At 51.2% G+C, this 23,285-nt stretch overlaps 1 protein-coding gene and 1 long non-coding RNA gene across 2 annotated transcripts; one reads left to right on the top strand and one right to left on the bottom strand.

Moving 5' to 3' along the window:
- Positions 1–7,586: 7,586 nt before the first annotated feature.
- On the bottom strand, positions 7,587–8,038 carry LOC124087569 (uncharacterized). Its single transcript, XR_009226078.1, has 2 exons — positions 7,945–8,038; positions 7,587–7,850 (listed from the first exon to the last, which is right to left on the bottom strand). It is a non-coding gene; the product is annotated as an uncharacterized LOC124087569 (long non-coding RNA).
- An 11,442-nt stretch (positions 8,039–19,480) lies between these two features.
- Positions 19,481–20,524, top strand: LOC124087644 (olfactory receptor 2Z1-like). Its single transcript, XM_046436628.1, has one exon. It carries the CDS (start codon positions 19,481–19,483, stop codon positions 20,522–20,524), a length of 1,044 nt encoding a protein of 347 aa, XP_046292584.1.
- Positions 20,525–23,285: the final 2,761 nt, after the last annotated feature.

Raw genomic sequence — 23,285 nt, 5'->3', positions numbered from 1 at the left:
GGCTTGCAGATGGCCCCCCGCCTGCTCATGTGAGCTCACGTGGTTGACTGAGGGCTCCTCTTGTGAGAACACTAATGCCATCTTGAGGGCCCTGCCCAGAAGGCTTTATCTAAACCTAATAACCTCCCCAAAGCCCCATTTCCAAATATCATTGTCCCTCAGTTTCCACTGGAGGTTGGTTCCAGGACCCTTGCAGATACCAAAATCCTTGGATGCTCAAGTGCCTTATGTAAAATGCACAGTATTCACAGAGAACCCACACCCAGCCTCCTGTGGACTGTGAGTCTCTCTAGATGACTTAGAATAGCTAATGCAATGCAAACCCTGCTACGCCTTGATTTACTGTATCATCTGGGGAATCACGGCAAGAAAACAGTCTCTTCGTGTTCAGGACAGATGCAATTTTAAAAATCTTTTTTATCGAAAGTTGGTTGAATCAGTGAAAGCAGAACCTACAGATATCGAGGGTGACTGTACTATCACCTGGGAGCTAGGGGGTCGGTACATGAACAGGTGGGCAGTAGGGGAGGCACACATTTGGTCCATAGCGCTGGCCTGAAGCTAAAGTTTCTGGACCAAGAGCAAAAGGTGACTCCTAATTCCTGATACTCAACTCCATGATCCTGGGGGGGTGGGGCAGGAAACCCTGTTATTTCTCCTCTCTGCAGAGGGCAGAGAAGACAAGAGCTTTATCTTTGCAGTTTCAGCCCTCGAGTTCAGGGCAAGAGCAGGGACCAAACCAAGTTCCATTTGGCCTAATTTGAAATGACAGTTGTTAGCAGGGCATGGTGGTGCTCGCCTGTAATCCCAGAGAAGAGACTTGTGAGGCTGAGACAGGAGGATCACAAGTTCAAGGCCAGCCTCAGCAATTTAGCAAGGTTCTAAGCAACTTAGTGAGACGCCGTCTCAAAATAAAAAGGGTGGCTCAGTGGTTAAGCACCCTGGTACCCCCTTCTCCACAGAAAACCTTAACTAAGCTTCTCCAGAAATCTTCACCATGACTGATTTTAGGACTATCAGCAAGAGTCTCTACAAGAGAGTTCAACGTAGGTAGACTTCCTATTTGCCTGTAGCTCTATTTTATTTGGCCACTGGCCTGGGAGAGATCATCACTCCAGGTGCTGAATGCCCCTTTAATAGTTTTTCATAAACATTTATCCAATATAGTACTGTGTAGAAGTGTGTTTGCAAATGCAAAATGTGATTAAAAGGAGAGAGAAAGAGAGGAGAGAGAGAGAGAGAGAGAGAGGGAGAGAGATCCTTTAACAAGACCTCCAGCCCTGAGCTGGGCTTCACAGAGATGTCTGCATTTCTGAGATAAGAAAAGTTAACAAATGGGCTCCCTGGTAACAGCTGGCAGGGGGAGGAGAGAGGGGACTAGAGGCTCTCCCCTTCTCAGGTGTGGTCCTTGAAGGGTTAACTTGCCCAGAACAGCGACAGAAAAAGCTGCTTTTCTGTGAACTTCTGCAGACTGTGAACTTCCGAGCCCCTCCCCTTACATGCTGGGTCTAAAACTCTGAAACTTCTTGAACTCGGGGTTCAGGGGGTTGATTGATTACAGCAAAAGCTGCACCTTCTGAACCTGGCTGCAGCCAAATAAAACTGTTTCCTGCTGTCCTTGGTGCCCTGCCTGTCTGTCCCTACCACCCCTTCCCACCTGTGCCCGGCTGTGATGATGACCAGGTGAGCTTGCTTCTGTGCACAAGACTCAGGGGCCTGGGACCAGGTGAGGTCGCTGAGGAGAAGCTGAAGCAGGAGGCAGGAAAGGCCTTCCCTCCTGCAGGCAGGACAGGCAGGGGCCTAAGGGATGGAGCCACCAGCAGAGTGGGATTGTCACCCACCGCCTGGTCACATTCCCAACAGCCTGCACTTGACTCCACCGACGACAGGGACTCTCTCCGCCTCCGGTTAGTGCTCCCTGTGACTGGACCACATCAGAGCCACAGAGGGAACTGCCACCACCCTCCAGTAAGTTGGGACACGTGACTCAAAGTCGAGTGGGAATCCCGGTTGATGTTCCTAGTTCGGAATACACTCGGGAGCAATCAGGAGTGATTTTGCCCTCAGGGGACATCTGGGGACATTTTCCCCGCCCCATGCCCCTACCTAGAATGAGCGGCCCCCCAGACCTGCGGTGCCAAGTTTGAGAAATGGGGCTCCGAAAGGGGCAGGGGACCCCAAGGTCACGGAGGTTGTGCGGGAACCTGGCAGGGAGCGGCCAGGGGTGCAGGGCAGTGGCGCCGGGTCCCTCTGCCCGCGGGGACACCCTCCGGTCACCCCCAGCTCCCCATCTGCGAATCCGCCTGCTGGTTACACGGTACCGCGCTCGGGCTGTCCCCAGGGTGGGCTCACCGTGTGGGGGGGACACGCTCCCCCTCCTCGCCGCAGGTCCGCCCACCTGTGAGGGTCCTTTTTGTGCCACATTTTCCACATCTCGGTGCTTTCAGCTGGCGACTTCTGTTGAGAGCGGGGACGACGCTAAGTGCTCCTGAGTGTCCCCAACACGGGACGGCTGTGTGCGCCCTGGGGAGGAACCGCGTGTGTCCCTGCGTGGGGGACGGTGCTGCTGGCCGCGAGGCAGAGGTCGCGAGCTGACGATCCGCACTGGGCAGAGAAGCAGCCAAAACAAGTTTGTTACCGGTTGGACCAAATGCGACCAGAGCTGCCCCAGCTGACCCGCAGGAACCCGGGAGCCAGGGTGGGTACTGACCGCAGGGTGACAGCAACTGTGTGGACTGCGGGCGGTGGACCGAGGGCTCCTCCGCGCTGGGCGGTAGCTCATGTGGTAACATTATGCTGAGAAGCCAGGCCCAGAGAGACACCAGGTCTTCTCCCAAATCCATCTCAGAAGCAGAGGACAGGTTGCCAGACTCTAGGAGGAGCGCGGGGGATGGGCAGATGTTGGTCAGAGGGTACAAAGTTTCACTGGGGCCCGAGGAATGACCTGTGGCACCCCATCCTGACCATGGTCAATGAGCACGTCTGGTATACTTCAAAATTCCTGAAAGTAGATTTTAAATGTTCTCAGCACAAAATAATATGCGAGGTGAGCCGATAATTAGCCTGATATAATCATTCATTCCACAATGAGTACATCAAGACGTCACATTATATCCCATGAAGGAGTGCAATTATTATTTGTCAATTACATTTAAAACATTTTGGGGGACCATGGGGGATTGAACTCAGGAGCACTGGACCACTGAGCCACATCCCCAGCCCTATTTTGTATTTTATTAGAGACAGGGTCCCGCTGAGTTGCTTGGCATGTAGGTCCTTTGCAAACACTAGGCCATTTTACACCAGGGACTTGAGCACCTGTAGATTTAGGCATCTCCAGGAGGCCCTGGAACCAACTCTCCACGGCTCCACGTTGCTATTAACTACAGCTACCGTGTTGCACAAGGGGCTCCTGAGCCTCTTCCTCCTGTCTAACTGGAACTTTGTATCCTGTGACGGACCTCTCCCCAGAACCCACCCCTCAGCTCTGGCAGCCACCATTTTACCCTCGGCTGGTCCACGCTCCACGGTTGAGTTTCCACATAAAAGTGAGACCATGCAGTCTTTCTGTGGCTGACTTATTTCTCTTAACATAATGTCCTCCTGGTTCATCCACATGGTGGCAAAGTGACAGACTTCCCTTCTTTTTAAAGGTGGACTAGGGCTGGGGCTGGGCCTCAGTGGCAGAGCGTAGCCTAGCCCATGGGAGGCACCGGGTTCCATCCTCGGCACCACATAAATAAAATAAAGGGATGATTCCCATCCAAACCACAACAAGCATTACAAAAAAGATGGCGTAGTGTTCCATGAGCATGTATGCCACATGCCCTTCACCCACTCCTTCTTGTTTGGGTTTGACCCCAAAATCTCAGGAAATAAAAAATGATGGGATTATATACAATTAAAAGATTCTGGAAAGAAAAAGAAACAGATAACTTATGGAATAGAAGAAAATATTGGCAAACCATCCATGACAAGGGTTCATACCCAAAATATATGAGGAACTCAAACAACTTGATACCAAGAAAACAACCTTATTTTTAAATTGCTTAAACGGGACAGACTGGTGCATGCCTGTAGTCCCAGCTACTTGGGAGGCTAAGGCACGAGATTACTTGAATCTAGAATTTTATTTTATTTTATTTTTTGGTTTTGGAGATTGAACCCAGGGATGCTTAACCATCAAGCCAATCCCCAGCCTTTTTATTTTTTATTTTGAGACAGGAACTTGCTAAATTGCTTAGGGCCTCTCTAAGTTGCTGAGGGTGGCTTTGAACTTGTGATCCTCCTGGCTCAGCCTCCCAAACCTCTGGGATTACAGGGTGTGTATGCAAGACATCGGTATTCACTATAGTCACCATGTTCTATGGTGTCGGAAGGGTAGGATTCTGACACCACAGCAACAGAGCAAGACATATCTCCATAAAAATAAAGAAAAAAGCATAGTCAAAGGACATGAATAAACATTTTTCAAAAGGAGAAATAAAAATGTCAAACAAATATATGGCAAAAAGCTCCACATCATCAAGGCAATACAAATCAAAAACCACAATGAGATTTCACCTAACACTTGAAAATGGCTATTATAAAAAAGAAAGATAGCAAGTGTTGGCAAAAATGTGGAGAAAATGGAACCACAAAAGGTTGTTGGTGATGATGTAAATTAATATAGGCACATGGAAAATAATATGGAATTTCTTAAAAAACTAAAAGTAATTAAATGATCCAGTAATCCCAATCCAAAGGACTTGAAATCATTGTGTCAACACATAACGACACACCCGTGTCTACTGAAGCATTGCTCACCATGGCCAAGATGTGGGATCAATATAAGTATCTGTCAATCAGTGGACAGATTTTTTTTTTAATGTGGGTATGCACCGTGGAATACTCGAGATACCGGTATCTTGAGGGCATGATCCTCAATAGAAAGGAGAAAGAGGGCTGGGGATGTGGCTCAAGCGGTAGCAAGCTCGCCTGGCATGCGTGCGGCCCGGGTTCGATCCTCAGCACCACATACAAACAAAGATGTTGTGTCCGCCAAAAACTAAAAAATAAATATTTAAATTCTCTCTCTCTCTCTCTCTCTCTCTCTCTAAAAAAAAAGGAGAAAGAGACCCCTGGAGGACAGTGTTGGTAATGCACAGTGAGAGTTCCCGCAGAGGAGGTGGCCAGGTAGTGTTCACACCAGCGCCCAGTCCTCCTCCCACACTTCTGCTTCCTCTGAGGGCAGGTGAGATGCAGCCACCAGAAGCTTTTGGTAGAGATACCGGCGAGTCTCAGCACCACATATAAACAAATCAAATTAACGTCCAGCAACAACTAAAATATATATCAAAAACTCAGGGATGAACAAGACAGGCAGGGTCTCTGTCAGGTGGCGCTTGCCTTTTTCTTTTCCTTTGAGCTTGAATCTTGATCAGAGAAGACAAACAATGAACTAGAAGACAATGTGAGTTCAGAACAGGGCAGTGCTATGGCAACAGTGGATAACAGGTGGGAATGGCTGGGGGCACGGTGGTCCTTACACAGTAGAGGGAGAGCCTCTGTGACCAAGTGACACCTCAGCCAATCCCTGAATCCTCACAAAAGAGGGGGAGAAGAACAACCCCAGAGATCAGAATCCAGTGCATGGGGGAGGAAGGTGGGCTGGAGAGGAGGGGTCAGCGAGGCTCTGCAGGTGGAGACCCCGAGGCTAGGGCGGGAGATGGATTCTGTGGCCAGATGTCATTTGGGCACATTAACCAGTGAGGGTCCTCTCATTTTTTAACTTCCTTGCACTAAGAAAAAAAGTGCCTCTTGTATGCAGAACTGTTGAAGTGGGGAAAGCTGATTCGGGGAGCCCAAATATTAGAATGTTTGGGTTTAAGACACAGACGTAGGTCTTAAAAGGCATGCTTTTGATTTGCCAGAGCCAAACTTTCTGGAAGAAGTAACAATGGCCCTGTTTACTGAGCATTTACTATGTGCCAGGCATTCTCTAGGTCCCTAGCATTTGCTCTTTTACTCCTTGGGGCAACTCAGGTGGTGTTGCTGTCCCCGGTTACATGGCTGAAGCACAGAGAGGGGAATCAACTTGCCCAAGTCGCGCAGCAGAGCTCAGACTTGAGCCCAAGCAGTTTGGCTTTGTGTCCCATGCTCTTGAGGGTGATTTTTGTCACAAAAGAACTTCCAATGGGAATGAAGGAGGAACTTGGAGTTAAAGGGGGAGAGGGATGAGCCCTCCTCCTGCAGGGGCACCCTGCACACAGTGAGGGCTGGGCGCCTGGAGCCCAGAAGAGGAAGAGGGGGTCTTCCTGAAGGCAGAGGAGGGGGTTACGATGGGACTGAGATAGGGAACAGGAAGCAGCTGCTCTGCCTCACACAGAGGTCCCGCTACAGACTGGATAAAACGGCATTCCACCTTCCCAGGGCCACTGTCCCTGCGGATGTAGCCGTGTGTCCTGCGACCCGACGCTTCTGCCCTCAGCGTTGCTTTTGGGCTCGCTAAGGCGGGCTGCCGTCTGCACCCACCCAGCCCTCAGCTGCGTGATCCCAAGCGAATGGAACCGAGTGCGCTCCCCGAATCCTGTGAGAATCCCGTGAATATCCACCACCACCTACGAATATTCATCCCCCTGAAAGAGAGAAGCTGGCCAAGGACCTCTGTGTTGGGGACCCGGGCACCCCAGAGGAAGGGATCTACTTTTAGGGGCTCCATAAAGCTTCAACCTTGCCCCTTAAATTCGTCCTGAACCCTGGTCCTTTCGCGCTCAGCCCTCTCCCTATGAGCCATGGCCGCAGAATAAACTTCCTGCTTGGGCTCTGGGACAGTCCACCATCAACGCCGGGGCCCTGGAGTAGCCAGAGGGGCGTCAGGGTCTCGGATTCCAAGACCCCAGCCCCGCCTCGCCACTCACAGGCAACCCCTGGGTCCCCGCTGTCCCCCGCCCCGCGCCCCCTGCTGGCGCTCGGTGAGCCTCCAGCGCCAGTGACAATGGTTTATTCCTGGGAACCTGCAAAGGTAGGAGGGTGGGGCCAGGTGGGTCCCAGGTCAGATCCCGGCGGGTCACTGCTCTCAGCGGCTTCACCTGCGGCCAGAGCCCGTCCTCTGCGCGCAGATCAGCCCGGGCTTCCTGCGCGGCTCGGTGTCCCCGGGCAGGACGCGGAAGCGCAGCAGCGTCAGCGCCAGCCCCACCTTCATCTCGCTCATGGCGAACGTCTGCCCCGTGCAGTTCCTGCGGGCGGGGTGGGGACTCTCACTGTGTCGGGGACCCCCATCCAGGGCCATCCCCACGCAACCTGACCCGGGATCCTCCCTCTGACCCTGATCGGGCTGAGGGCCAGCGAGGGACGCTGACGCGCCTGGACCACTGTGGGCGTCCCCATGTCCCGGGGCCTGGCCCAGACTCCTGCCCCAGCTCGCACCAGCAGCAGGGAGGGGACTCTGCCACACACACCCCTTTCCTGGGATCCCGTTCCAAACGCGCCCCACAATCAGGCATGGGGCGTTCGGACGAGGCCCCCTCTGCACACCCGCACCCATCCCGCCTCCATGCCCGCTGCCCTCACCTGGGCCCCGCCGAGAAATGAATAAAAGCCAGAGGTGACCTCTTCTGGGTTTTTCTGGGTCGAAGCGCGACGGGTCATAGACCTGGGGACAGGGCAAGAGAGGGCTGCTGGGAGATGGCACACCAGCCACCCCGGGGGAAGTCGGGCAGGTGCAGTAGAGGCACAGAGTCTGGTGTCCCAGGTCAGGTCCGCGCCCCATCACCAGGCCCCAGGAATGGGGAGGAGGAGCAGCACCTCAGGATCTGGCCAGACCGATGGATTGTGATGGATCCCAAAGATGCTGATAGCACAGACGTTCCCTGTAGGGAAAGGGGACAATCAGGATGAGGTCCGTGCTGCCCCATGAGACCACCACCGTGCCCAGGAGCCTCCTCCCCCTGCTGCTGTGGGGACCTTTGGGGATGACCCGGCCGTCGGGGAGGGCAACGTCCTGGGTACAGCAGCGGGAGATGACTGTGACTGGGGGGTGCAACGGCAGACTCTCCTTTCTTGGGGGGGGGGGCTGCTGGGGATCAAGCCCAAGGCTTTGTGCATGGGAGGCAAGCACGCCACCAACTGAGCTATTGTTGCAGGGGCCAAAGAGGCAAGACACCAAATAGGAATAGGAATCAGGTTTATTTAGCTATACCAGGTTCAGAGGGCACAGCTTTCGCTGTAATCAATCAATCCCCTGAACCCCAAATTCAGGAAGTTTCAGAACATTATACCCAGCATGTGAGGGGAGGGCCTCAGAAGTTCACAGTCTGCAGAAGTTCACAGAAAAGCAGCTTTTCCTTGCACTGTTCTGGGCAAGTTAACCCTTCAAGGACAACACCTGAGAAGGGGAGGGAGAGCTTCTTCCCTTTCTTCCCTCCCCCTTCGAGCTGTTACCATGGAGCCCAACTGGTAACTTCTCTATCTTAGGAATGTAGACATCTCTGTGAAGCCCAGCTCAAGGCCAGAGGCCTTGTTAAAGGATCTGTCTCTCTCTTTTTTTTTTTTTAATTTTAATCACATTTTGCATTTGCAAACACACTTCTACACATTATTATACTGGATAAATGTTTGTGAAAAACTAATAAAGGGGCATTCAGCTCCTGGAGTGGCTGATCTCTTCCAGGCCAGTGGCCAAGTAAAATAGAGCAACAGACAAACAGAAAGTTTATCTACGTTGAACTCTTTTGCAGAGACTCTTTTGCTGATAGCCCTAAAATCAGTTATGGTGAAGATTTCTGAAGAAGCTTAGTTAAGGTTTTCTGTGGAGAAGGGGGTGCCACTACACTACATCCCCAGCCTGAAGGCTCTTCTTGATGCACGTGGTCAGGAAGGGCAACTGGGCTGGGATGTCCCTAAGGAACCGCACCCCCAAACAGTTATCCAGGGAGCAAACAGAAAGACTACCCAGCCTCACTGCCGCCCCATGAGACCCTCTTGCCGCTGCCCTCTGACCTTCTGTCCTAATCCCAGATGGATCAAAGGTTTAAACATTAGAAAATAAAAGTCACAAAAATACTAAACAAAAACTTGATCTGGTATATTTAGAAGCATTTCTCAGCAAAACACAACATTCAAAGGGTGTAGAAGTGCTGATATTTACATGAAAAAGTTTTAAAACATGTATAATGAGTTAACAAAAGTTGAAAATCTCCATAAAGTTTCTCTAAGTTTATTTTAATAAATAAGATCCACTCAAGACTCCAGGGTGGAATGACAATACTACAAAAGTATCATGTTTTTCTAAATTAATCAATGTATTCAATGCAATCCAATAAAAATCTACCCGAATTTTTTTTAAGAATTGATAATCTTATTCTAATTGGAAGAGTTCAAGTTGGTCAAGCACTAATTTAATATAAAAATAACTGCTGGGCATGTGGTGCATACTTTTAAACCCAGGTGCTTGGGAGGCTGAGGATCTCAAGAGAAAAATTTGAGTCCAGCCTCAGCAACTTAGAGAGGCCCTAAGCAATTTAACAAGACCCTGTCTCAAAATAAAAAATTAAAAGGGCTGGGGATATGGCTCAATGGTTAAGCACCCCCCAGTTCAGTCCTCACTTTAAAATGTGTGTGCGTTTGTGTGTAAAGGAATAAAAATGGAGAACTCAATGTGGCAGATAGGAAAACCTGTTACAAAAGCATAGTAATGAAATGAAATGAGAAATTTTAAAACTGCAGTACTGCAGCAAGAATAGGAAAACAGACCCATTAAGCAGAGTGTCAAGTCAGACTCACGAATAGGTGAAAACTTAGCATCTGATGAAGGAGGTTCCGCAGACCCCGTGATGTGAACCAAAAGAACCACATCCTTGTCCACTGCGTGCAGAGAGGAGTCCCTCTCCCTGTGAGAGGTGAAACTGTAAAGTTAATCAGCGTACCCATCAGTGCCGACCTTTAGCATTTCTTTGCAGTGAAATTATTCAAAGTCCTCTCTCCTAGCTCTTTTGAAGTAAACACCCTGCTATTGTCAACCGCAATCCATAGTTGCAGGAGAACACTGGATTGTTCCCTCTCACTGTGACTTTGTACCTGCTTATCAACTCTTTCTACTCCTCGCCCCTTCCTAGCCTGATAAAGTTCCAAGAAGATAACATTGCATTTTTGTGACTTAGCAACAGGAATTCGTAAAAGCTCCAAATTACAAACTGGAAGATAAAGAAAAAAAAAACCCGCAATCATAGACCAAATTCACATTCAGATGATTCAGTGAAAATGTCTACAATCAACATATTGATCTAGAACAATATTTTCATTATCCAAGGAATTCCTGCAAATTAACAAGTGAAATGACAGGTGACCCAAGAGACAAGTAGACAAGGGAGTTAACATAGGAATTCCCAGAGGTTTCCCAGAGGATCTTATGTATTCAAATAAACTTATAAACACAAGAGATTTAAGAAGAGATGCCCAAAGTCATGGTTTATTAGAGAAATGGAAAGTGTTAACAATGGGATGACACTTCACATCTCAGGTAAGAATCAACAAGGACAGGAGTGTTTAGGGTCGGCTGAGGTGTGGGGGGGTGGAGGGATCTCTGCTGAGAGTTGGGGTGTGGGCAGGGGCTGCCAGTGTGCGGCCAAGGAATGATGATGTGGTTTACAACCCTGCAGACGCCCCCAGCTATAGATCCCAGAGACAAGCGCAGACGGAGACATGCTCCCTGCCCTGGAGAGACAGCAGCCCGGGTATCCAGGACTAGGGAACTGCAGAGGGAAACACCGCTCGATGGTTCGATGCAATTGGCTGAATGTACTTAAACCGTGGCTAACCAGCGAAATCATGGCTCCCATTTCTGAAAAAGGTAAGACTCAGCATGAGAACTGTGAAACAGCAACATATATGTGATTTTTAACATATATCCACCCCAGTAACAAATTTTGCAAATTAAAGGATCAGGCTCTCTAGAATCATATGGGTGGAGAGTTGGAAGAAGAGAATTGGGAATAAGTAAGTAATGCGTGGAAAAATGATAGAATTAGTCAGGAATTGAGGAGCATGGTTAACTCAACCCTTGTCACCCGAGTTTCAAAAGAAAATGAATGAATTAACATGTTTACCAGGTGCGGTAGTACAGCTGTAGCCCCAGCTGTTCAGGAGGCTGAGGCAGGAGGATCATTTGAACCCAAGTTATGGGCAACACAATGAGACCCACCTCAAAAACTAACAAACAGTATTTCAAGAGCATTTCTTCAAACGAGCCAACCCGATCATGGAGTTCAAGTGCAAAACTTAAAGACTCAAGAAGAAATTATTAAAGCAATGAGACAAGAACAACTTTATCAAATATATTTTCATCAAATATAATAACAAAGACTTCTTGGTGCTTATTTATGACCACAGAAATAAATGGAACTGAAAATAATCCAGAAATAAACCCAACTGTATAAATAAATTCAGCTAACTGTGAAGCTACTAGTATTTAAAGTCATAAGACAAGTAAAAAAAAATTCATTAAATTCTTTTGAGATAATGAGCCACTTAGAGAAAAAGATACCAACATAGGTTTCATAGGAAAAGTAATTAAATATAAAACACTTTTGTAAAATGTTAAATATTATTTATTTTTAAAATACTAAATAACCCCATTAGAGGAAAACAAACAAGAGCTTTACATTTTAATATTAGAATTTGAACCACTTTTCCAAGTATTATTTTAAAAAGAAAAAGAAACAGTACACAGGGAATAGCTCAGTGGTACAGGACTTGTATAGTGAGCTCAGGGATTGGGTTAAGAGTCTTACAGCCTAATCGCTTCTCCTCTGCACCTTCTTGTATTGTCTCACGCATGAGCTTTTGGGGGACACCACATCTAAACCATAGCAGTCTCCATTTTTATTCACCAGCTTGGCCCGGGGTGCATACATCTTATTAACACTTTCAAGTATTGAAATATGGACTTGTTGGATGCTATCGCCTTTTTGCAAATTTGTTTTTATATTTCATCAAACTTCTACAGTCCACTTACCCCTTCAGAGAATCCCTGCTTCTCACCTGTTCCTGTGCGGACACCATCGCACACGGAAACCAGTTGCTCATGGATCATCTCATCTCTCTCCTATTCGCCAGTCAAGTATCCAGCGGTCAAGGTGCCACTCTCCCACCTGTCCGAACCCTTGCCAAGGTTTGGTATCTCCAAGGAGAGGGACTCTCTAGTTCACACTTGGACTTTGGGAAGCATCTCCTCATTCTCCAGCCTCCCCTTGAGCAGCAGAGTTTTGCTCTCTATAAACATAGGTCACACTTCAGGAATTGCAATTTGGATTATCCTTACAGTAAGAAGAGGCCCGTTAGGGTCTACTCATGGTTTGTGACTCCCAGCAGTCTCTCTGGTGAGGCGAGAGCAAGAGCCACGGGACCAGTTACGAGGGAATCATTCCTCTGTGATTCCCAGAAAACCCAGCCTGGGATTCCTGCCAACGCCTGTCTGTGAAGTCAACTTGCTTCTCCTCATCTCTGGCCTCCACTTCTGACCCCCAGGCTTCATCTTCTCCTAAGTCTCCTTCGTGGGCATCTCTTCACCTCCACCATGGTCCCCAAATGCCATCTGTCATCCAGAAAGGAGCAGTTCACATCAGATACACACATGGTATCACCAGAAAGTCTTTTTTTTTTTTTAGTTGTCAGTGGACCTTTATTTTATTTATTTATATGTGGTGCTGAGGATGGAACCCAGTGCCTCACGCATGGTAGGCAAGTGCTCTGCCGCCGAGCCCCAGCCCAGGAAATCTTTTGTTGATGCTCTATTTAGTTGTACATGACAGAAGAATGTAGTTTGACATATTATACATACATGGAGTAGAACTTCTCATTCTTTTTTTTCCCCCGGGGGTAGGTACTGGGAATTGAATCCAGGGGTGTTTAACCACTGAGCCATACCCCCAGCCCTTTTTAATATTTTATTTAGAGACAGGGTCTTGCTGAGTTGCTTAGGACCTCACTAAATTGCTGAGGCTGGCTTTGAACTCTAGATCCTCCTGCCTCAGCCTCCTGAGCTTCTGGGATTACAGGAATGTGCCATTGCACCTGGCTAACTCCCCATTCTTGTGGTTGTACTTGATGTGGATTTACAAAGGTTGGGTATTCGTATATGAACATATGAAAGTTATATCCAATTCATTGTACTGTACTGTTTTTCCCATTCCTATCCCTCCTCCCTTCCCCCCATTTCCCCTGTCCCAGTCTGGTGAACCTCCACTCTACCCCCACATCCCACCCCTGCCTATTGTGAGTCAGCATCTGCATATCAGAGAGAACAGTTGGCCTTTGGTTTTTTTGGAATTGGCTTATTTCACTTAGCATGATAGCTTCCAGTTCCATTCATTTCCTGGCAAATGCCATGATCTCATTCTTCTTTATGACTGAGTAATATTCCGTTTTGTATGTGTACCATTCACCAGGAAATCTTTTGCAATGGTTCTAGCTGGGATGAACAGCTGTCTCCTATCTGATTTATTTGGGGTCATTGCCTCCCTTTATGACTTACGACTCTCAGTCAGTTCTGCATCCTGCTTCAATACCCTTGTGCGTATACCATTTTGTCACCTGATTTTGGCCACATTACCACATGCCCACTATTGCCTTTCCCATTTTCCCAGTGACTTTGCCAAGGTCCTCATGAGCATCAGTACGTGCAGCATTTATTTTTTCTTGGGATTGTGAGTTCACTGAGCACCCACAGAAGATATGGACTAGAGAGGGGAATGGCTCTAAGAGAGGAGACCAGAGGAGCTGGCTAGTTCCTGGCTGAATCTCCAACATCATGCTCCATTATTTCCTTCAGGAGAGATTCTCTGAAGACCAGAAATCGCATGTTTCTTTCCTGTATTCACGTGCCGGAGGTGCGTGTGAACCAGGGCTGTACCACCGAGCCTCACCTGCAGCTCGAGGAAATGATATTTCTGAAAGTTGAAAATTGCTTTCCACCATCTTCTAGGAATAATTCCAGCCTCGAGGGCCCCAACTCCCGTGGCTTTTAATTTTCTCTCTGACAAAAGAAAAAAGGAGATAATGAGCAGCTTCTATGAAACCCTGTCCCTCAGGGACTCTGTCCTTAGAGAGGTTTTCCGGTGACTCCGTGGGCCAAGGATTCATTTATCAGAGGGGCTGGTTTCCAAGGAGGTTCAGCCTGAGGACACCCTGGGATGTGGAGAGACCAGGTGCACGCGGGGTGCAGCAGGGTCTCCCTCGGACCCTGAAAAGGCGGGGGGGGCAAGGGCCAGGGACTTCAGGGCCTGCTGCCGGGGTCTAGGTGTGATCAGAAAGGAGCTGATGGCTTTGTGTTCAGGCTTGCAGTCAGACTGAGTTTATGGCCGACATTGGGAGGCAGAGGGAAGGGGCGCCGTCCTCCTCCCTAAGGCTCTCTTAACCCTGCTGCCCGGTCCCTGTTGAGAGCCTGCCCACCACGACCCTCGGGAGGTTGTGTTTCTGAAGTTCAAGGTGAACTTTCCCAGAGGCTGCTACGTGGGGACACCAGAGCTCCTGACAGTTGTCCGGAGCTCAGACCAGGGACACCTTCATCTCCCCCTTTGGGGACAGCAAAATAATGACACTCTGAAGCAGTTTTCAGAGATAAAATCAGTGAACCTTGGAGACACAGGACCAAGGAGCCAGTGTCGGCTGCACTGACAGAAAAGGGAACCCAGAATAGGGGACTTGGACTCAGTCACAGGGAAGTTCCTGCCAGTCCCTTGTCACCTTAGCCATGTCCCCTCATAGAGTTTACTCATTTGGCAAATGCTTAAGGAGGGCTTGTCACTCATCTGGAGTTGTATGGCCGGGAGTGACAGTCAACTAGTCAAAGAAAAGCAGGGGGGTGCTTTTGAGCCACGCTCTCTTTTTATTACAAAACTAGCCACAAGGCCGAGGCCAGGCTCCAGGGAGACTTGCATGCACGGGGGGCACTTTGGCCTCTGTCGATCCCAACAGGAGTCACCTGTCTCACTGTTCTTTGTCCTCCAAAGCAGAACTACTTAAAGTGACATTTTATGGATGTCTATTTGTTTAAAGACATTTATACTGCGACTTGGATAGCTTCAACTTTTTTCATCTGGATTTGAAAGAAATGGAAATGCTTTCGTGGGCCGCGTCCCCTGTGTTTGGTGGCCAGGGGCCTGAAAACATGACAAGGGTGGGCTGTCAGAGTCCCCTCAGGAAGCCCCGCTGCTCTTCGTCCTAAGGAACCAGCATTTGATTTAGAACAAGGAGGCCATCCGCGGGGTTCAGCCTGAACCCAAAGCTGCCTCCGTCCAGCCCTGGCTGGCTGGCTGGGGAGGGAGTCCCTGTCCCTAAATGTCCTGAAGGAAAAATGTGTGGGCGTAACTAACAGGAGGAGAGAGGATCCTGTGGGGGAAGCCGCTGGCAGGAGGTCCCAGAGCTCATGGGGGACAACGTGCTTGTTTATAGATCCATCATGAATAAAGGGAGCACCCCAAAACTCTGGAAGGAAAAATGAGGTCCGGGGAACACAGATGGAGTGTTTGAGGGAAGGAAATGGACCCGTCACCGAGAAGACACTGAGGAGACCCCGGACGGTCTTCAAAGGCAGGAGGCCCAGCGCCTGGAGGCAGGAGCGAGCGCTGAGCTGGCGCGGGCAGGCTTCCTGCAGGAGACCGGCCTCACCCGCTGGGCATCGCCTCCAGACAGAGGCCAAGGGTGTGGATGGGTCAGCGCGGCCAGCAGCCCGAAGGCCCACCATGCCAGAGCCAGGTAAGTGCTCAGGGGAGCGCCAGGGGTGGGACAGCCAAGGGCACCGCGAACCCCAGGCTGGGGAGGTGGCTTCTGCCCCAGGACAGGAAGTACAGGTGACCGGCAGGAGAGCCAAGGACGCACTTGGGTCCTGGAGGATTTGTCACAGAGCTGGTGGCAGAAAAGTGGTGACGTGAAGGGACAAGCAGGAGCCGTGTGGGCTGTGGTCTAGAGATGGATTCCACCACCACTTGCCAAGTGACCTTGGCTGCTGCGTTATTGTCCTGGCAGGGCCACTGCAAAGCACCACAGTGGTGGGGGGGGCTTGGGACAGCAGGAGTCGCCTGTGTCACCGTTCTGGAAGCCGGAAGTCCTAAGTCACAGCATCCTCTGGTGGATTCCCTTCAGGGCCTCTCAGGGACAGTGCTCCCTTCTCTCCTGGATGCTGGTGGCTCGAAGGGTTCCCGGCCACACACACTGTCCCCATCTTTGACTCTCTCTTTACACAGGCCCCTGTTCTTTCTCTGTGTCCCCTCCTCTTCATATGAGGACACAAGTCACTGGATTTAGGGTACCCCCAGAATCCAGGAGGAATTCATCTTGAGATCCCAGCTCATCACATCTGCAAAGACAGTGCTTCCTAACATAGTCAGATTTTTAAAAATATATATATATTTAAACTGTAGATGGACACAATTCCCTTATTTTATGTATTTATTTTTATTGGTGCTGAGGATGGAACCCAGGGCCTCATGCGTGCCAGGCTAGCGCTCCACCACTGAGTTCCACCCCCAGCCCTAAGGTCAGATTTTGAGGTGCCAAGTGGACACAAATTTGATGAGGTGGGGACATACAGGATCGATGACTGTACTTCTCGGAATCTCTGTCCTCTCACCCCCGACAATGCAGACAGTAACCCCTACTCACGGGAATTAAGCAGAAAAAATGCCTGTAAAATACACGGGATTACCCAGCCCCAGATGCCAGCAGTGTGAGGGTCGAGACATGTTTCCAGGGACAGTCGTCAGCCCTGCCGGCCTTAGGTGGCGCCTGGTGTGTGGCAGGACGCAGCACCCTTTCCTTCCCTTCAGACAGGGCGGAGGGTCCCTGTGTGTGAAGACAGAACCAGATACGTCACCCACTGGAACATCCTTTGACACGGTCCTCGGGGACGGTTAGACTATGAGTTGGCCCCAAAGGACAAGATGAAAGACTCTTCTGTAGGCAGAGATGTGCAAACAGTGGAACTCTCCAGGGAGTAAGTGGGAACTGACGTTTATTAACATTTCCTATAAAATGGAGCTGAAAATGCAATTTCTCAGCAAAATCCCCAGTTTTGCGCAGGATGGGAAGCAGCTAGCTCTCTGCCTAGCTGCTGCGACTCTGGACCCCTGACGGTCCCAGAGACTCCACCTGAGGTCAGAGATGGGTCAGCAGAAGGACTATGGACTTTGGGATCAGTTTATTCTTTGTGATGGGGACTGCCCTGTGCACTGATGCTGAGCAGGGTGACCTGTTGCCACGACAACAAGAAATCACTCCATCAATCAGTGCCAGTAGCACACCCTGCTCTTCACACCCAACAGTGTGCGATGAGCTAGGAACGGATTTAAAAAGCTATTCAACCCTTCCTCTTCCTCTTCCTCTCCTCCTCCTCCTTCTTCTCTCTTCCCTCCTCCTTCTCTTTCTTCTTCCTCTCCTCCTCCTCCTCCTCCTCCTCTTCCCCCTCCTTCTTTTCCTCCTTTCTGCAGTGCTGGGGGGATGCTAGCGATGGAACCCAGGGCCTTGCACACACCAGGCAAGTGCTCTGCCAGTGAGCTGCACCCAGCCTCGGTCCCCTTGAGTCCCCTTCACGATGTGAATGACAGTCGCAACCAAGTCCCTGCTCCATGGCTGTTGTGCTGAGCTTAATCCCCAGCTGCCGTGAGGAAGGGTCATTTCTCCCCACAGGATGATGACCAGCTTGAGTCCCACAAAGGTCAGAGAACTGGCCCCAGCCATAGTCCAGGACGTGGCTGAGGTGGTGCTCGGATCCTGCTCTGAGCTCTGGGCGTAGACCCCTAACTCTGTGACAATCCGCACACACCTTCCCAGAAACGATCGCACACTCAGAGTTCTCCGGGGACGTTATACTATCCGCATGTGTATTTGGGCTTTCTTCCGTCCATGGCTCCTGACCTTCAGCTCCCCACCACGCAGCCATGACACTAGATTTCTCTTCTGTAAGGCAGGTGAGAGGGCTCCGGTCTCCCTCCCTGTCTGTCTGGGAGCTGGTCCTAAAGAATTCTCTGGTTTCCTTGGATTGAACATCCTGACATTTAGAAGGGCCCTGCCCCACACCCGGGAGGAAGAGGAGGCCCTGGAGGGGCGAGGAGAATCTGGACGGCTGGCCCCCGGGGGTCCCCCCTGCTGGGTTGGCTTTCCATGTGTCCTTTTCGTCCCCATCATGTCTGCACGACTGCCTGTGCTTCAGTGGCATCTGTCAATGACGTTACATTAAAACCCCACAAACACAGGGTTCCGAGAGCTTCCAGACGGCTGAACACGCGGAGCCAGGCGGGGGCACCCCCACTCCATGCAGAGAGAAGCGCTTGTTTTGGGGACCCTTCCCGACCTCATCGTCTGCCCTCCCCTCTTCCTCTGGCTGCTTATTTGAATTCTTTGAAATGTCCTTTATAAGAAACTGGTAACGTGGTGTTCCCATGGTTCTGTGATCTGCTCTGGCAAATCAAGGGAACCCCAGGAGGGGGCGGTGGGAACCCTGATGTCCATGAGAAGCACAGAGGAAACTGGGGCTTGGGATTGGCAGTGGAAGCGGAGGGGACAGTCTTGGGGACCGAGCCCTCTGCTTGTCAGAGAGGACATTGCCTCTAGATAGAGAGCAGCAGGACAGAATTGGCTGAGCCGATGCCCGAGTGGTGTCCGCAGCTGCCCCGTTCACGTGGTGTGTGTCCACCGTGACCTGCGTTGTGCGCGCAGCAGGAGAAACCCAGCCCGACTCTGTTCCTCTTCCTCATCTCCCCTCCATGGAGCTGTCCTGACCCCCTCCCCACCAGGCAAAGCAGAGCTAGACCTCTCTGCAAAGCCGCGGCACCACACTTATTTGCTCACTGCCCTGAGGTGACTTGCCCACCCACCTGCACCTGCACCAAACTCTGAGTCCTTGAGGGCAGCGCTAGAGGGTCTTCACATTTCCAGTCCCTGCATCATTCACAGCGTGAATAAATCAGACATTGCATCAATCACGAAGCTCACATGCCATTTTAGATTTTATTATTTTTTTAAAAATATATTTAGCGAGTAAAAGAAAAAGCTTGCTGGGTGCAGGGGCACACGCCTGTAATCCCAGAGACCCAGGAGGCTGAGGCAAGAGGATGGCAAGTTTGAGGACAGCCTGGGCAACTTAGTGAGGCTGTAAGCAACTCAGCAAGACCCTGTCTCTAAATAAAATATAAAAAGGGCTGGGAACGTGGCTCAGTGGTAAAGCACCCCTGAGTGCCATCCCCAGTTAGGAAGGAAGGAAGGAAGGAAGGGCTTGCAGATCTTCTAGGTGTGCAGCTTCATGCTGTGACTCACATACACACTGTGTAAGGATTGTCACAGTAAATTTGATCAACACCTCCGCCATCACCTGTGCTGTGCACTAAAGCTCCAGACCTTCTCACGACGGAAACCCTGTACCCCTTGATCAGCCCCCAGCACCCCCCCCAGCCCTTCTCCTTCTGCTCAATACCTCTGCCATGAGCCTCCAGGAAGCAGCTACCAAACCATGGCAGTTGACCTGAAAGACAAATCCGCCCCCCACCTCCCCCGCAGACCCTTTGCCAAATGCCTGCTCTTTCCGCAGGTGGATGAAGCCTCCTGGAGGCTGGGGGCATCCAATCAGTCCGTGACCTCGGACTTCATTCTGGTGGGACTCTTCAGCCACACGGGGCCACACCTTGTCCTCCTGTCCCTCGTGGTCACCGTGTTCGCCACGGGCCTCCTGGGCAACACCACCCTGCTCTTGCTGATCCACGCGGACTCCAGGCTCCACGCGCCCATGTACTTCCTGCTCAGCCAGCTGGCTCTGCTGGACATTGGATTTCCGCTGGTCACCGTCCCCAAGATGGTGGCTGGCTTCCTGCAGGGGGAGAGCTCCATCTCCTTCGCGGGGTGTGCCGCTCAGATGTTCTTCCTGATGCTCATGGGCGTCTCTGAGGGGGTCCTGCTGGCCCTCATGTCCTATGACCGCTACGTGGCTGTGTGCCACCCGCTGCACTATGCCGTGCTCATGAGGCGACAGGTCTGCCTGCTCCTGGCCGGGACGTCCTGGCTCTCGGGCGTGCTGGTGGCCTCCGTGCAGACCTGCGTGGCCCTGCGCCTGCCCTGCTGCGCCTCGCGCACCGTGGGCCACTGGGCCTGCGAGCTGCCGGCCCTGCTGAGGCTCTCGTGCGCGGACACCTCGGCCTACGAGCGGGCGCTGTCCGGGTCCGGGGCGCTGATCCTGCTGCTGCCCCTCGCGCTGCTCGGCGCCTCCTACGGCCGGGTGCTGGGGGCCGTCCTGCGCATGCGCTCCGCCGAGGCCTGCCGCCAGGCCCTGGCCACGTGCTCCTCGCACGTCCTCGTGGTGGGGCTCTTCTACGGGGCCGCCGTGTTCATGTACATGGTGCCCGGTGCCTACCACGGCCCCTACCGGGACAGCGTGGTGTCCCTCTTCTACAGCCTCGTCACCCCCACCCTCAACCCCCTCATCTACAGCCTGAGGAACAGGGAGGTTCGCCTGGCCTTGGTGAAGGTCATGGGCAGGGGCGGCTCCAGGTCACGGAGATGACCTCGTGGTCCCTGTTCTCCTAGGGACCCTCCCTGTAGCTGAGGCCTGTCCTCTGTTGGCAGGCCTCGGGGTCAAGACGTGCCCCCTTCCCCTCTCAGACTTCAGTTGCATGGGGGCATGGGGGGGGGGGGTCATAGGAAGCAAAAATGGTCACCCAATAAGTTAAGAGGAGGAAGCTTTATTTTTTTTTTTTGTCTTAAAAAGAAGAAATTTTTTTATTATACAAGTGTCAATCCAATGGCAGAGACGGACCCCAGCCTCTGGACACTGTGGTGATTTGAGTTCGGCTGGTTCCCTCTGCAGTCCATGTGGGAGTTGAAGTGCCATCCGGAGGTATTCAGAGGACGGGAACCTACTCCAGCCATGGTGTTCCAGGGGGGCCCTTGGGACTGGTTAGGATTAGATAAGGTCATTAGATGGAGCCCCGATGGGATCCTGTGGCTCTGGAGAGACACAGGACACACACACGTGCTGCCTGCCCTGTGACACCTTGTGCCTGCCAGAAAGACACACCCTGTGCCTGCCAGAAAGAAGGCCATGGCCAGATGTGGCACCTTGACCTTGAGCCTCGGGAATTGTGGGCCAAAATAAATCTCTTCTAACTTACCGAGGAGTCTGTGGTACTATATTATTAGGGACAGAAAATGGACTAAGGGAGCCACCTGTCAGTGTCTGCCACACCCCCATTCTTATACCAGGGATTGAACTCAGGGGCACTGAGCTACATCCCCAGCCCTGTTTTTGTATTTTATTTAGGGACAGAGTCTCACTGAGTTGCTTAGCACTCTGCTCTTGCTGAGGCTGGCCTTGAATTCGAGATCCTCCTGCCTCAGCCTCCCGAGCCATGGTATTACAGGCGGGCACCACTGTGCCTGGCTCTTTCGTATGCCTTTCTGCAGTGAGGGCTCTAGGCTTCCATCCTGGGCAAAGGTGGAGGCCTCTGGATGGCACAGTAACCAGCGCTTATTTTCTTCCTGTGACCTCTCCTCCCATAATTTGTTCTTTTGAGGAAAACTCTATAATTCACCATTGTCCTCTATTGTTACCACTTTCTTATTTAAATCAGAATTTCTGAATAGCAGAAAAAATTGTGAGCTTGGCATCCATGCTCAGTCGTGGATTTTTGAAGCTCTAACAAGGTCCATCACAAATAGAAAGACCTACACTCTAATGGAAAAGCACACGAGCTAAAAATCCTCATTTGATTTAAATTTGTCGAAGAGAATGGATGCAAAGAAGTCTAAATGATTTATATTTCACAGAGTTTGATCCCTTCCCAGCCAAGCAAAGCCTGGCGGCCACTGTCACATCAGAGCCTGGCAGAGTGGCCAGCTCGAGGCGTTGGACTGTTAAGAGCAGAGAGAATCTGCAGGAAGGAGATAAAATTTCCCAGCTGGCAGCAGGACCTGGACTCTTCCGCCCACGCTTGTCTGCCCTCGAACTGCCACCAGCCTCCGCCTTTCTCTGTCACTGCCACCGTGGTCGTCACAGCCTCAGCCGCCTCCACACAATCGCTCCTGTCTCCTGCTGGGAGATGCCACCAGACATGATCACAGTCATCTGTCCCTGCTTCTACCTCCGTCCCTTCTTTCTTTGTAATGGACACATAAGAATTGCACCCATGTGCGGACACATATACGATGTGTTAGGAGCAGACGAGGGTGAGGGACATTCCCATCTCCTAAGCGGTGTCATTTCTTGGTGTCAGGAGCCCACAAACTCCTCCCCTCTAGTTCTTCCTAAAATATACAATACCTTGCTGTAAACTGAGTCGCCCTCCTGTGCTGTGGAGATCTAGATCTTACTCCTCCTGCCCCGCCGTATTTGGGCACCTCTGTCATCTGTCTTCCCTCCCTCGTCCCCTCTCTTCTACCAGAGTTAGAGGTCAACTTTCTCAGCCCTCACCCTGAGCGGGGACATGTGCTTGTCTTGATGTGCTCGGTTATTAACCTACGTTCCTCCAGGTCTGTCCTGCTGCTGCAAAGGACAGGATCTCGTTATTTTCATGGCTGACTAGTGTTCCGCTGGGTGTGCCTGCCGTCCGTCTGTTCTTCACCCATTCATCCACCCACGGACCCCTCGGTGGATTCCGACCGTGGCTCTCGTGAGCAGCGCTGCAGTCAACAGGCTTCCTCCCGCCTGTCACCCTGCACGAGGCCCCCACCGAGGCCCCCACCGAGACAGCGATGAAGTGGAAATCAGCTGGCAGCCGAGACGACGACGTTAACTCAGAGAAACAGTGAGATGTGAGAACGGAATGAGAATCTGTCCCTGCTCGGGCCCCAGAAAGAAGCAGTTCTCTCTAGTCCCAGCGCCCTCTGTCCCCAAATGCACTTTCCCAAACAGTGTTCGCCGGCTCTTCCTCATGCAGCCCCCCCCTAATTCCTTGGTCTCCCCTGAGGTGTCTGAGCAGGAGACTCCAGGTCCAGGGAGGAGGGGAGAGATATCGTCGTGTGCCTCCTGACATGATGTGCCAAGGAGGACACGATGCCACTTCCGTGGTCCCTGAAATACGAGGCAATACGATCCGGCATGAGGCAGTGTCTGATGGTCAGCCCCCAGTGAGAGACGTCCCACTCCACAGCTGGCCTGGATTCTTCAGCCATTCAACCCTGAACACTGGTTCAACCTGGATGGGGAAGCCAGTAGGGTCCATTGTAAAAATGTTCCCAGGGATTGTGCCATCAGTTTCAAATTAAAAAAAAAATAATTTAAAAACAGTCCATGTGATGACCAAGGAAAGCAGAGGAACTGGTTCAAG

The sequence above is a fragment of the Marmota monax genome, unplaced genomic scaffold, assembly GCF_021218885.2.
Source record: "Marmota monax isolate L192 unplaced genomic scaffold, Marmota_monax_Labrador192_F-V1.1 WCK01_AAM20220418_F8-fsc00021, whole genome shotgun sequence".
NCBI classification, from domain to species: Eukaryota; Metazoa; Chordata; class Mammalia; order Rodentia; family Sciuridae; genus Marmota; species Marmota monax.
Note: the sequence above shows the minus strand (reverse complement) of the source record. Positions and strands in the feature narration are given on the sequence as shown.